Source organism: Gymnoscopelus microlampas, assembly GCF_963454915.1.
Source record: "Gymnoscopelus microlampas genome assembly, chromosome: 9".
Classification (NCBI taxonomy): Eukaryota; Metazoa; Chordata; class Actinopteri; order Myctophiformes; family Myctophidae; genus Gymnoscopelus; species Gymnoscopelus microlampas.
The window spans coordinates 23758504-23773328 of record NC_139946.1 but is presented as its reverse complement, the minus strand read 5'-3'; the positions used below and the strand labels follow the sequence as shown (position 1 = coordinate 23773328).

The 14825-nt window shown below is 42.6% G+C and overlaps 1 protein-coding gene across 1 annotated transcript; it reads right to left on the bottom strand.

Annotated features, from left to right (window-relative positions):
• Nucleotides 1-641: 641 nt before the first annotated feature.
• Nucleotides 642-3266, bottom strand: LOC311051790 (diencephalon/mesencephalon homeobox protein 1-A-like; the record flags this gene model as incomplete). The annotated part of the gene is made up of 4 exons (XM_084066434.1): nucleotides 642-1060; nucleotides 1323-1785; nucleotides 2398-2576; nucleotides 3113-3266. The coding sequence occupies 4 exons, from the start codon at nucleotides 3264-3266 to the stop codon at nucleotides 642-644; spliced, it is 1215 nt and encodes a 404-aa protein (XP_083922560.1).
• Nucleotides 3267-14825: the final 11559 nt, after the last annotated feature.

The following is a 14825-nucleotide window of genomic DNA, read 5'->3' as shown; positions in this document are numbered from 1 at the left end:
TTATGCGGAATAGATTCTTGGAAGTGTCATGACGTTAAACAGGAAGAACCAGCTCTAAATTCTGATGTTGGATTGGCACTATACTGGCCAATTAGATGCTTCTGCAATTAGATTTGATATGGCTGTAGTCTGCTGACGATACTGTGACAAATACTTTTTTCTCCTGCTGTAATCCACGGCTTAGTGGGGCGCATGCAAAGTTCATGTTCACAAGTTCTTGTTAGAATTACCCTCCAGAATATCTGATCCATCCCATCTGTCCCAGTATAAGATGAGTAGTTCAAGACTTGGACCCTGACTTCACTAAGGTAGCTCAAATTACAGTGAGGTGGCAGTAGGTTACAAGCTCACATTCAAGCTGTATCCAACTGCAGCACAGTTCAATGTTCCAGTCTTCGCAGTCTGGGTGGCATAAATTGTATTTTTTTCTTTTCCACTTGGCGTAAACTAAAGTTCCAGTAATGGTCATTTCTTTAAGTGCATCCATCCAGCCTCGGGGATGAGATATATACTTTATATTCTGGTGTGTCCTCCTAGTGGTGAGTTTCATGCCCCTGTGATGACAAAGAGTTGGGTAAGCAGAGCGGCATGAGATGTGGACAGAGAACCCATTGGTTCGGAGGGGGGTTTGGGGTTTGCGGTCAGTTGGGAAGCGTGTCCAGACCGAGGGAGGCTGCGTGCTGCTTGGCCCGCAGACGAAGATTCTCAATGCTGGTGGTCTTGCTGTTGAGGCTGCCCGGGAGGTTTCCTGGAGCGGTCTGGAGCAGGGGGCTGTTCCACACCTGCTGGGCCTGCGACAGGGACTGGTAGTACGACTGGCACGGCATGGAGCCCAGCGGAGGCGGCATGTTGACGTTCATGCCCAGGTAGGGCAGCGAGGGCGGGGCGCTCATGTCGAAGGACGGGTAGTGGACCATGTTGTTGGTGGCGGCCATGTGCTGGCGGAACTGCTCCTGCAGGCGGAAGAGGCTGAGGGGAGACGAGGCGTAGGAGTTGCTCTGGGGCAGGCCGGCCGTCACGCTGCTGGAGGACGGGAGGGTGGGGGAGCCCAGCGGAGAGTCTGACGGGAAGGAGGAGGAGTGGTTTGAAATCCAAATACACACACCAAACACATTGGCCTCATAACTTATAAATATAATGTGTTTTTCTATGCATGTTTTTAATTGAATCCTTCACTCTATCAGTAGCTCTGTTTTAATAAATAAAGAAAAAAGAAAAGAAGAAAACTAAAACACTTGATAAATAAATGCTACTAGCCACTGAAAGCATATCCTCCGGAGGTATGCACAAAGAGCAAAATGAAACGCATGTTAGATCCCTACCTGGTGCGGGGCTGAGGCGTTTGCAGGACGGGGAGACACTCCCTGGCTCCCCCGCCGCCTCCCCCTGTGTCGTCCCCTCTCTCATATCCCCCCTCGTCTCCCCCCTTAACTCCTCCTCTGCATTGTCCTCCATCGCTGACTCGCAGTCCGAGGGCTCGGGGGAGGTGACGTTCACCTCCACGCTCGTCTCCCCCGGCTGGGGCCGCGCCGCCGCTCCTCCCAGCCTCTCGGCGTCCGACTGAGAGGAGGCGGAGGAGGACGAGGGTGGCGGAGGCGTGCGGGCCTCAGAGGTCAGGGTGGCGGTGGTTGAGGTTGTGGTTGTGGAGGTGGCGGAGGGGTCGGCCTTGGCGTCATCCTGGGACCCGTCGGAAGCTGCCGAGGCCTCCTTCTGTTTCTGGAGCTGCTCCTTCTGTAGGCTACGTTGCTTCTTACGGAACTTAGCCCGTCGGTTTTTGAACCACACCTGGTTACAAGGAATACGATTATAATGAAATAAGATCTTGAGTCGTAAGTTCTCAGTAACTCTCAGTTACTTTCCTGATATTATATAGATATTATTTATATATATTTTTTGCAGAGCGTAATGACTAGACCATTGGTTCTCAAACTTTTTCATGTCAAGGACCCCCAAATGGACAATTATTTGCCCGCGGACCCCCATTTGAAAAGATATGCCAGGGACCCCCCATAAGAGAAGTTTTTTAAGGCTCTAGCAGTGATTCTCAACCATTTTAATTTCAAGGACCCCCCAGTTTGACATACATTAGGCTACGGACCCCCATTTAAAGGCATTTATATCTCTGGGACCTCAATTCATATTGTAAAATCAATGTTGATTTAACTCTGAGAGTGTAAAATGGAACCAAATGGACCCGTTAGGGTCCATTTGGTTCCATTTGTACACTCTCAGAGTTACAGACCCATAAGGGTCCATTTGGTTCCTATCCATCATTTAGCTGGGGACCCCCTGGAACCCCCTCAAGTACCCCTGGGGGTCCCCGGACCCCACTTTGAGAACCACTGGACTAGACAATATATTATACTGCATGTATTCATCATCACTATGGGTTCTCACCTGCACACGGGCCTCAGGAAGGTTGGTGCACATAGCCAGGCGCTCGCGCATCACTACATCAGGGTAGTGGGTTTTCTGGAAGGTTTTCTCCAGGGCCTCCAGCTGCTGGGCAGTGAAGGCTGTACGACTGCGCCGCTGCTTTCTGTGCTGGGAGCCATACCGGGCCTCCAGGATGATGTCTTGAAATGTGCAGCCGTTGAAAGAAAAGAAACATGGCCAATTTAACTTGAGGGACAAGTGAAAAAAGAACAGCCAAGACCAATGGTCCTAAATAATGCTCACTGAAATCTGTTAGACCAGCGGTTCCCAGCCATTTCTGGATCAGGGCCCACTTGACAATCTCGAAAGTGTCCGCGGCCCACCCATCTGGTCATCTGGTCAGATGGGTGGGCCATGTGAATTTTCTATGGATCAATGGAACTAATGTAATATACTTAGTTAGTTCCTAATTCCTATTTATCGATATCGCAATGAAAACTAATTTTTCAAGGTTTTAATGAAAGATTACTTTTTTTGTATTAATGCTATATTATCAATAAATCTTTAGTGTTTTGCCAATCATTTGGGGGCCCACTTGCATCATCCTCGCAGACCACTAGTGGGCCGAGCCCACCTTTGGGAATCGTTGAATTAGACATATAAGTTGTTGATCACAAGAGAAACACAACAGAAAACCAAGGTAAAGTAACAGCTATAACGAGCAATTGGTTCTTACCAGCCAATCTCTCTGCCAGGGTGAGTGCGTGCACGGACGGCCTGTAGTCAGGTGCGTGCTGAGCCTGTTGCGCCGCCTGCTGGTGCAGGTTGTACATGGCACTCAGTGAGTTCATGGCGTGGAGAGAGTACCCGTTCACTCCGTAGTGCTGCATGACTGACTGCAGAGGGGAGATCCAAAAAGAAATACAAACACAGTGAATATCAGGTCATTCAGGTGTTGGCCTGCTATACCGTGTTCGTATAGTGTTTATTTATGGAGCAGTACATTTTCAAGCCATGTAATTATAAAACCAAGACAAGAGGGAACTTTTTAAATCAGTCGTTCTCAACATTTTCAAGCCGTGACTCCGCAAAATAATCATGTTTGAAATGACAAGCACTTGGATTGTAGGAGTTGAGGCATTACATTTAGTTTGACTCGGTTCCACAGATAAATATTGTGAAAATAGCAGCTGATCTACAAACTCAAAACGCTTCGCGTTGCCAGGTGTTGTGAGCATGTGGATCAGCTATTTTCAAAAAATGTGCCCCTTTTCTTATATTATTTGACAATTTGGCCAATGTTTGACCAGTTTTTATAGAATAGTTTGTTGATTACTTTTGATGCAGTAATGGTCTTTTTCTTTTCTTTCTTTTTTTGTAGGTATTTAAAATTTTAAATGGTCTTAAAAGGTCCTTAAATTGTCACTTCACTGTTATCTGGGGACCCCCTCAAAATCATGTGAGGGGACCCCCTGGGGGTCCCGACCCACAGGTTGAGAACCACTGTTTTAAAGGTCAATTTTGAGCACTATAGAAGCAACAGGTAGGCACGGTAGGTAGTTCTTAATAACGGCATATGTACACAAACTCATTCGGTAATTGTATATATAAAACTCTCTTCTGGTCATTTAATCTTTAGTTAAGCATGTAAAATGAGAATGCTCAAACAAATGATGAGATTTATTAGATTTAATTAGATTATTAGATTTTATTAGATTTAAAACCGGATGTTACTGTCAAACGGTCGTCTGAAATTATCAGGGCCTTAGGGTTCAAATTAGTAGGCTAGGCTAAGAAGAATGATATGGCTCACGAGACTTTAAAGTGTTTTTTTACCTGCAAAAATGACCATGAGTGAACAACTTGTATACATTCGCAAGCAACGAATAACAGGCCATTTATTCTCTTTGTAGAAAACCAGACGATTTGGCTGACCATTTTACTTCTAAATTAAACTGTTTTGAAATGTAATTAAATTAAAACGCAATAGGCTTAGACCTAATATTGTATTTGATCAGTATTCATTCTCCTTCAAAAGTATCTTAAATTATTATTACTATTATCATTATTATTACATTATTTCAAACTGCCAGCCTATATATTTCATACCACTGTTAGGCCATATTTATACAAATATGTTGTTAAAGTGATGGCATAAATTGTACTATAATTGTTTGCTATTTATTAGTTGGGCACGGTCAGGATCAAATTAAATAGTCTAAAATTGCAATACAAATAGTGTAGTAATTAAGTGAAGTAATAATAATAATAAGCTATTCTTAGTGTTATTATATTTTTTTCTTCGTCGGGTACACCTAGGACCTACTATCTAATATTTTGTACCGCTTTAAATAACCTCTATTGGGGGGGAAAAAAGGAAAGCGTCCTACAGGAATTAATTGTCAATCATGCAACATGAGGCTTTATTGAACTAAAGCGTTTCATGCAAAAGCGCCGCAGTTGGCAAATTGTGCATTTAATACCTCATGACCTAAAATCATATGAGAATAGTTGTCAGCATATTTTTCTAAGGGACATATTTTTAGCCTCGGGTGGGGAAGGGAACCCCGTAAACTTCTGCCGGCTATATTAGCTTTGACAGAGGGGGCAAAATATTTACTTTGAGAATGAATGGGGGCCGTTTATTTCAATCTATGGTGGTGGGTCCCAGGCCGGCTTGGAACGCCCGGGGGCCTATCGGAGATGTATGGTAAGTCTTCAGTGAAATATGCATGGGGGTCCCCAGTTGGCCTCCTGTCTAATGTACGTGCAAATAGGTTTCAACTAGGCTATTCATTTATCATCAGTCCTGAGTCCTGACACGTGAAAGGTGTGTGTGTGTGTGTGTGTGTGTGTGTGTGTGTGTGTGTGTGTGTGTGTGTGTGTGTGTGTGTGTGTGTGTGTGTGTGTGTGTGTGTGTGTGTGTGTGTGTGTCAACAACAGCCTTTAACAAGTTACAAATTGCTTTTCAATGTGTCCTTTTTATTTGAGAAGAGAATGCTATTTACTTATGATGATACAGATACACCGTGTAGCTCATAATATTGAGCATATGCTCGTCTTTCGGGACAAAGAATATACGGCAGCCTTGGGTGATGATTTAAGCCTCATTATGTTAATTGTTATGGATTTATGACTTGCAGGACTAAATGTTGCCGGAGGCCCATGGCATCATGCTCTACCATGCATGGCATCACTTCAAATCGGGGCATTGAAAGCGTCGGGCTGATATGAAACGAAATAGGGATAATTCAAAATTTCAGAGTTAATACATCGAATTATCTAAAGTTAAACTCGGTTAATCAGTTCGAAACTGTTTCTGGATTAGGTCTAGTCAGATGGATAGGCTTTCGTGGAAATCAATACGGTGAAGAAAAACAACAACAAAAAAAACTATAAAGCAAAAGCACGAAAAAGTTACAACAACAATGCAATAATATTTAACTGTTTTCCGTAAGTTGGGTTGGCAAACTCAAGAATTATAAACACGACAAGTAGAGAGAGAGAGAGAGAGAGAGAGAGAGAGAGAGAGAGAGAGAGAGAGAGAGAGAGAGAGAGATCCATTTCCCCAAAAAAGAGTTCTGTCTTACCTTTCACTGCAGTCTTGTATAGATTTCGAATCGAGTTCTGCTCAAAGAAGCCGTTGGGATGTTTTGCTGCAAAAGTGTTGCTTTAAATATTCGTTTCCAAACTCCGTCCGCTGCAGTTCATTGTAGGCTAATAACTACGAGAGCTTCCTTCCTTGGTATAAATGACAGACCGTATGTATTCCGTATAAGTTCCGTCCCCTGGCTCTTCAGTGGGACCCAGCAGTGAGGTGACAGTATGCTGATGTGATGTGATGGTGTATGGGGGTGATGTGGGCACACGGAGCAGCTTTAAAGCGCTGTCGGTGAGGTCACACCGGGATTTATAACGGCTCTTTTGCTGTGCCAATCACATCGCTTTCTCCTGGTCGACCAGCACACCCTCCTTCTCTTTCTCAATACTCCATGCTATAATCCAGTGGTTCTCAAACAGTGGGTCGGGACCTAACTTTGGGTCACGGACCATTTTTTATGGGTCACGAGTAAATGTCAAAACTTTAAAATAAAATAATGTTTATTTTTTTCATGAATAAAAAAAAAAACAATGATCTTTCAAAAGAATTTCATGAATAAAAAGAATCCATAAATTAGAAAACAAATGTTTAGAAGTAGTGAAAATAGCCAATCTACAAGGTCACTCACAACGTGGCGTGAAGCATCACATTGTGAGTTTGTAGATCTGCTATTTCGACTAGTTTGGGTACCGGGCAAACGCCTAATTTCTCTTTTGGTTCTTGAGCTGAAAAGTTTGTGAACCACTGCTATAATCTATGCTGCGAGTTCGCACACACATTAAATGTTCACGTTTCAGATCTGATGTGAAATGTGAAGTGTGCATTTGTAGCAAAAATAATGTAACACCAGTATTGTTATTAGTGTATTTTCAAGATTATTAGTGCTGCTGTTATTTTCACTGTGGCTGTTGTTGGTGATGGATGCAGGCCACAATTAAAATATCTTGTTAATGGAGTAACAGCGGAAACACTGTGGGAACATAGTAATACAATGTCTGCAGGTGCAGGGGCATTGTTTTATACGGAAGGCCTTTAACTCATTCACTTTATCATCTTTACTGAATCCAGTGCAGACAGTGCACAGCACATTTGTATTAAATTAAATTAAAACGAACACAGGACTGTGTGTATGGTATAGCACTCAGATGTAGCAGGTGAGGTCAAAGGGCAAGTAACTAATAATAACAATCTGCTAATAAAAAGTTACACGCATGCAGTATCTCATGTGCAATGTTATCTAAAAATCAACAAGACTGATGAAGTCAGGTGATCTGAGGTTAATTTCCTCATAAATGTTAGACAATAGGTCTATTTATTTGTATTTATTGTTTCCAGCATGTCAAATACTCAAATGTCATCAATTAGGCTATACATCAAACAAGCAGAGACTCTCTAAAATTAAATAATTTCAGAGTTTTCAAGGAGGTCTGGAAATCTTATGCAAATGATAACGAACAGTGCACGAGCAAGGAGAATTGCAGGTTAAAGCTAATTGCATTTGCCTTATTTATATACGCCTATTTATTTATTTTACTTAAAAGTGTTTTGTGTTGGTGAGATGGAGAGATGCAGGCTATAACTGCCTTATAGCCAGGGGGGATTTAGGTTAGGATTGGGGAGACAAGACGCCATTTCAGCCTCCAAAAAACTGTCTTAAAATGACTGCTGGTAAGAGGATTAAAACAATAATGCCCCCTCTCTTCTTCAAGGTTTTTTTTTTAGAAAAGATTTCTTCTCCCGGAGAAAAACCGTTTAGGCTGGAATTAGGGGCAGCGAAAAGTAGCCTTTTAATGTAAAGCTTGCATATTTGTTGAATTTTGTTGAGAGGTGGGGGGACAAAATCCTAAACTCAATTTGATCTTTGGCCACATTCAATCGCAGAACCTTAGACTTCTGACAAAACCCCGTGTGAAAAGAATGGTTCTGTGTGCTGGTCAGGCCGTTTAGGATGCTTACAAAGCTCCACCTATAGGCCCAACTTAACTCATTGCAGTTAAGTTGACTGAAGGATTTGTTTTCCGTTTGTATTTCTTTCCAGAAATTCAGTTGAAATTCAAGTACAGGCTAGCAAACAGTTTTTTTGAGGTTTTAGCAAACAGGTTATATAGGCCTTTACATTATTTGGCAAAATCAACAGATGCTTTTAATGGCCAAACAGTGGACATTTTAAAGCAACATGTGGATCATAAATAAATAAGTAGATTTTCTATATTTTCGTAACCAATAAAAAATAAATATCCAAAATAATTATGATATAGGCTAATGATGATGATAATAACAATGCTTATATTCGGATACAATTATAATATCAACAATATTTATAATCATTTTCAGATAGGCCTTTACCTTAAATTCTTTTCATTCCGACCTTATGTTTCTCCCCTATTGTTAGCAGGCTACAATATAGCACTGAGTATTCTCGGGCCTCGAGAGAAAAATCGGATTAACTTGTGAACCGATGGAAATAAGAACTTAAACTGGAGGTAAATCTGGCTAGTGTCTCTTTGTGGGAACCGTTTCTAAAGCAATTAAAGCGAGAAGGAATTCCTCTCAGCTGCTCTTCCCCAAATCAGCTTTCTAAGGAACTTAATGCTGGCTAATGTCCAGCGCGGCTGATGGGTTTAACATCAGTGTCAAAAAGGACCGCTATTAGAGCACTATTAGGCCCCGCAGGCTATAGTGGTTCACAAACTTTTTAGCTCGAGACCCAAAAGAGAAATTTGATGTGTCCCCGGCTTTCCAAGCAATAGTGAAAATAGCAGATCGGCTATTTCCACTACTTCTTAAGCATTTGTTTTCTAATTGATTGATTAAAAAAATATATATTCATGAAATCATTTTGATACATTATTTGTTTTTAATTCATGAAAAATATTTTTGGGGGATTTTTGGGGGGGATTAAAAAAAACTATTAAAAAAAATTATGGATAACAAAAAATAAAGGGATATTTACTCGTGACCCATAAAAATGTGTCCGCGACCCACAAAAGGGCCCCGACCCACTGTTTGGGAAACAATGCTATAGCCCATGGCATACACTGCCTGCCACCGGCCCACCACTCATCTCCTCTCCGTGTTCCCCTGCTGCATGCAGGCTCGCATCATGATGCTGATAAATAATTATAAGCATCGCGTTCCGTTCTAAACACCCATTCTGGGATAACTTTCTAAGCCCTTTATTTCCAAACTCATCTCAGATTTCCATGGATTTGATGATCGCGCACTCATTGTTCATGCGCTCCGCCTGCATTCATACTTTATCATATTAATTAGCTTCTTCGGGTGTGAATTATAGTCTTTGCTCTCAATCATCCGCGCGAAATGACGTGAAGCCCGACCACTTTCAGGGAATCAAACTTTATCCATACTGCGAGACTCTGGAAATCTGAATCAAGCCGCGCCGCAGGCCTGTGAGACTTTATACCCGAAATCAGGGGTCTTCAACAGGGGGTCCGGGACCCCTAGGGGGTCCTCAGAGTAACTACAGGGGGTCCGCCATATCTTTGTGTGGTGGGGTCGGGGAACATTAGTCAAAAATAGCAGATCTACAAGCTCACACTGGTAGGCACTGTGAGCTTGTAGATCGGCTATTTTCGGATAGTAGGTGTATGGAAAACGAGCAGACTAAATATTGAAGGTCAAAGGTTAACTATCTGAAAATACATAATCCAGCTATCTATGAAATCTATGAAAAAAGTTTAATCTGCAACACAATTGTATACAACATGTAGTGGGGGTTCCTGCTTCATCTCTCTCTCAGCTAGGGGGTCCTTGGGCTGAAAACCGTTGAAGACCCCTGGCCTAAATTATGTTCAGGTTTGAAATCAAGCGAGAGCTTTGTAAATCATCACCCGTCAAAGAAAATTGAGCACTAACAAATAAAATAATAAAATAACATCAAAGCGAGAAACGTGCCTGAATGCCATCAGCCTTCAGAGCTCATTAACTTTTAGCATTACGTTTTAGGTGAACTCCATGAATATGTTAGCCTATACGCTTCAATCCAACCGCTGCAGTCTGCACCAAGTACACATGCTCTTAGTCAAGGTTAGCTTGTGCTCATTTGGACGAAATTAATCATTTTGATGTATGGTTTAGCATTGACTGCTACCTGGGGACTGGTGTGACTGCTGTAACAAAGCAAGTTGCCACGAGCAATCCTCTGGCCATGTTATTAGCTGGGCATTCACCTCAAAGACTTCCCTCTGAAGTGTCGGATACCTGACTTAATGGGACAAATCTCTCCTCTCCCTCTCTTTCTATTCTCAGAAATCACTTCCCTTGTGTCAAAGGACATGGCTACATTTATACATGATGTGTGCACGCACACACACACACACACACACACACACACACACACACACACACACACACACACACACACACACACACACACACACACACACACACACACACACACACACACACACACACACACACCACTAACTTGCACAAATATAAACATGTCTTGAGGACACACTGACCACATATTATGCTTGAATATAATACCTGACATGATCATCATCACATGTTTTCTTTTCTCTCCACATGCATGATACCATTTTGAAGACAGAATTTTTAGGGCAAATTCAGTGGAAATGGGGTTAGTCCGTCTGATTTTAGTGGTCATGGCTGTGAGCCATCTAGAGTTCTTCTGACCACAGAGTTATACAGTACATCAACTGTGGGCTGTCTAAATTGGGCTCAGCTGGGGTTTAGCTTCTTGAAATCCCCCCACACAGAGCTTAGAAAGAGCTTCAGCACATGTGCAGTACATACAGGTTGCTATTTGGGTATAGAAGGAGCCAGTCCAATATAAAGTATACGATCAAGTGAATCACATTGTATATTGTGGTATGAAACTGACAATATTCTGAGAGAATACACACACACATTATACCAAGCAGCAAATTGTTAATGCATTGCAGATTGGTCTAACTTGTATCACTTTTGAACACATCGAACAGTGTGATGGACATGCAACTACATGGTTAAGAGGATCCCAAATTTTCACCAAAGAGTCAATCTAAACTCCTGCACAGATAATTCATCAGTATCCTTTTGTAACTCATAGTTTATACTTATAATTATTGATATTTAGGAAGCATGGGGACCCTTGCAGGTCTGTAAACTCTGAGTGTGCAAATGAACACCTCCTGCTATCCCAGTACATGCTCTGTAACCCTGTCGCCCCGCACTGCAGCCATGAGCCTGTCCTCTGAATGGTTCCTCTGGCAGACTTGACATATCGAGGTTGGCAGGTTTGTTTCCTCCCATTTTCTGAGAACCAGTCTTTGGTTGTGCCCCTCAGGCTGCGGCCCAGCACAAGGGCTTCTATTGTCAGCGCCTAATCCACGGGCTACACAGCTTTAGCAACATGGTGGGATAAAAGCCCATCAAACCACTACTTTATGGGGGCAAATCTTTCCTAATCCCTCGCTTTATCTAAACAAAAGGAGAGAAACAAGAGGATAGAAAGAAATTGTGCAGACACAGGGCAAGACCTGGAGCTAAGATGCAAAGAAGTAGTTTCACTGGAGAAGCTAACCATTTTTGACAGGCTTTCAGCAAGGCAATGACAAAAAAACGGACACCAGGATTCCTAAAGGGCCATAGTTGGGATTCTTTTTTAGTCTAAAGTTAAGCTTTAAGATCCTCAGATGAGATGCTGAAAATTAGAGAGATTCAATTCTGAAAATTGACTATTCAGGAGAGTGGGCAGGGGGCACCTGTCAGCTTTGGATTTTTAAGAATGCTTCTGATTGATCTAGCTGCGTTAAGGCAACAGGCAACAAGTGTGTGATCTCTGCTCTTTTCTCAGACTAGGACAAGGGACTGGGAGTATGGGAATCTCCCACCTCACACACAACCTCCCCATCTACCCCATCACACCACACACAGCTGACCCTGACCTACAGTATGTGCGAACTATGAGGCTATTCTACGTTCACGTGAACCCATAGCAAGAATCTTGATTAACTTGGTGCATGGATGTGCTCCAAGAAATGTTAAAAGACAACTGTTAATTTCATGCAGATGAGCTCTGTAGATGAGAACTGTAAGCCCATGGCAGATAGTGGGAGCACTGTTGTAAGCTACAGTTCATCTGCAATGCCATTGTTTGAACAGACCCCCTTGTAAATCAGAGGACCCTCTCTCGCGCACATGTTCAGTGTGTGCGTCGGGGACAAATCCCCTGACCCCATTTCATGTCGGCTGCCAATTCCAATTTCTATCTTTGCTCTGCGGCTACTCACTCCGAATCCCAAGTGCCGCGTCTGCAAATGACTCTGTGAGTTAGAGGTTCCATTTTCTGCTGCGGCACAAATGCTCCACAAGAGAACCATTTAGATCCTAGAATGCCTAATGGAGATTGAGAACAAGCTAGTTCACACTCTGGCTCCATGAACATAAACCATCAGTCAGCGCCGGGCTTTCAGTGTTTTTCACCACTATCTGGAATGAGTATACATCAGATGTATCTTATACATAACTAAACATCAGACAAATATTTAATTATCAAAGAGTACAATGTAAAATATCTGTCAGTTTTGCTTTATTCTTCACTACCATCTTAAGATGCTTTTTTTGTGTAAAAAATGTACACTTTCTCTTGCATAGAAACCATTATGCTCATCCATAAAGAACAATCTTCAGCCAACATTAATTTACATTCTCAGATACTACAACAATTTCACAGACAAGGATGCAACAAAGATTCACTTGAATCACCTCCAATGTATTTCAAACTACATTTCACAGAGCGCCCCCTCTTGGCCTGTATTAGGACCTCTGATATGGGGTAATTAAGGGATAATGGGCTGGGGATGCTCGTCAGGGACCGAGTGATTAGTGATTCATTACATGAGCTTAGAACCATGCAGGGAGGGGGGGCATGGTGGTTTGAGGTGGTGTAGGGGGAGAATAGAGGAGATACTGGCACAGTCTGACAAATTGCCAGTGGATTTATCTGGGGTAATTAACCATCAACCAGGGAAAGAACTGGGACTGGGAATTTCAGCACCCCAGAGTTCTACACTCACCTATTAGAGAGGAGGAGCAGAGGAGGTGAGGTGGGGTGGAGTGGGGTGGGCAGGGGAGGGGATGGGGTGGGAGAGGAGTTGTAGCAAATGTAGTGCCGTAAGAAGCATCATGCAATGCTTCCTCTTGTTTGAGCGTTATGCCAGGTTAGAAGTGTATTTGTTATTCAAGTAACCTTGCAGCACATAGTACTCTAATTCCTTGACCACTTACACTGTTGATGGTTGGCTACAGTTCATGACGCTTACTCCAACCTTGCATCACCTCACTTTGAAAGTCGCTCTATAAGAGAATCTGCTAGCTGCAGATTAAAAAACAGGGTTTCTATCTTATTTCTTTCTCCACAGCCTACATTGTTGGCCATTTGGATTTTCAGTGCCTTGCACAAGGGTATTTCAGCAGTTTGGGGGAGGGTTGAGTCAGGGTGTTAGTGATTCTCTTTCCCACCCAGATATTTCCTGCCAGTCCGGGGGATCGAACCAGGAACCTTTCAGCCACAAGCGTGCTCCTCTAACCTTTAGGCCACCACTGCCCCCTCCACAATCCACAATCCACAATCTGCAGTATAAGTCATTGTAAATGAACATCAAGGTGAGATGATTAAGTATTGCTTTTTAAAAACGTGAACACTAAGTAAGTACTACCAAGGCTACTGTAGCCTTGGGCATCGTTGGTTCCCGAGCCATGTGGCCCATAGGGCAGGAGCTTATCTCCCGTTTCAATAACGTGAGGCATTTTGACAGGTAAATGCAGTTGAAGGTAATGTTAATTGCTTGTGTGTTTCATTTAGTTGGTGTTTCTGTGTGGCAGACCAGGAGCTGTCTATGCTGAGAAAAAGTGACACCTAAATGTAACACATTCACAAATAATGTTCAGCTGTATTGTTCATCAAAATGTGAGCTGTGAAAGGGGCTTGGGAGGAGACGTGAAATACCTATTGTCAAGTGTATCCACAGACATAACAGGCAGGGTTAAATGTGCACCCCTTGACTGAGAAATTAAGGCCCCCCACCTGGGCTTAAATGAAAAACTTTAAGAGTAATATAATAGCATATCCACTGATATTTTCTGGGGCCTCATACTGGCAGGTGCCTGGGGTATAGCCCGGGACAACCTGTCCATACAGCTATACCCAGCTGATAGCAGGTGTTGTTATTTACATATCCTGTCATCACTGATGTCAGTTAACATGCCCAAAGCAAGTTCTTAAATGATTAGAAATGCACTCAGAGAGATACCATACCACACGTTGTCTTATAGTGCTATAAGACAAAGTAAAACTAATAAAGCTGCTCAGTTAGTCAAAGGTGTTGCACCACCAACACAGACAGAGGAAGTGTTAGGTTAGGGAATGGCACAATCTTCCTTTTAAACCTATATTGTTTACAGATAAAAAAAAGTCAGACATAATCGTACTACTCTCTAAATGCTTGTGTTTCACTGCTGAAATTCAGTGGCATTCCCCTTTAAGAACATTCGTACTTTGCAGACAAATGGATTCAATCCACAATTTGACTATCATGATCCCATAAAGCAGGAAACTCTATATTCCCATCTCCTGCATAGTCCTCCCAAAGCCTTCCTCCCATCCTGGAGTAATCCTCTCTGCTCTCATATCAGCGTCACAGAGCAAAGCACACTTACATGGAGAAGTTGATTTTCTCAGTCCGTTTTATCAGATTTGGGAGCACTTAGATACAGCTCTAAGTCTTTTCTCAATTAAACCGATTGGTTTGGTTGAGTTGAGGGGAGAGAACTCATCCTCTCTGTGTGATAAAAGCCTTCTCCCTGGATACCTCACAACCCC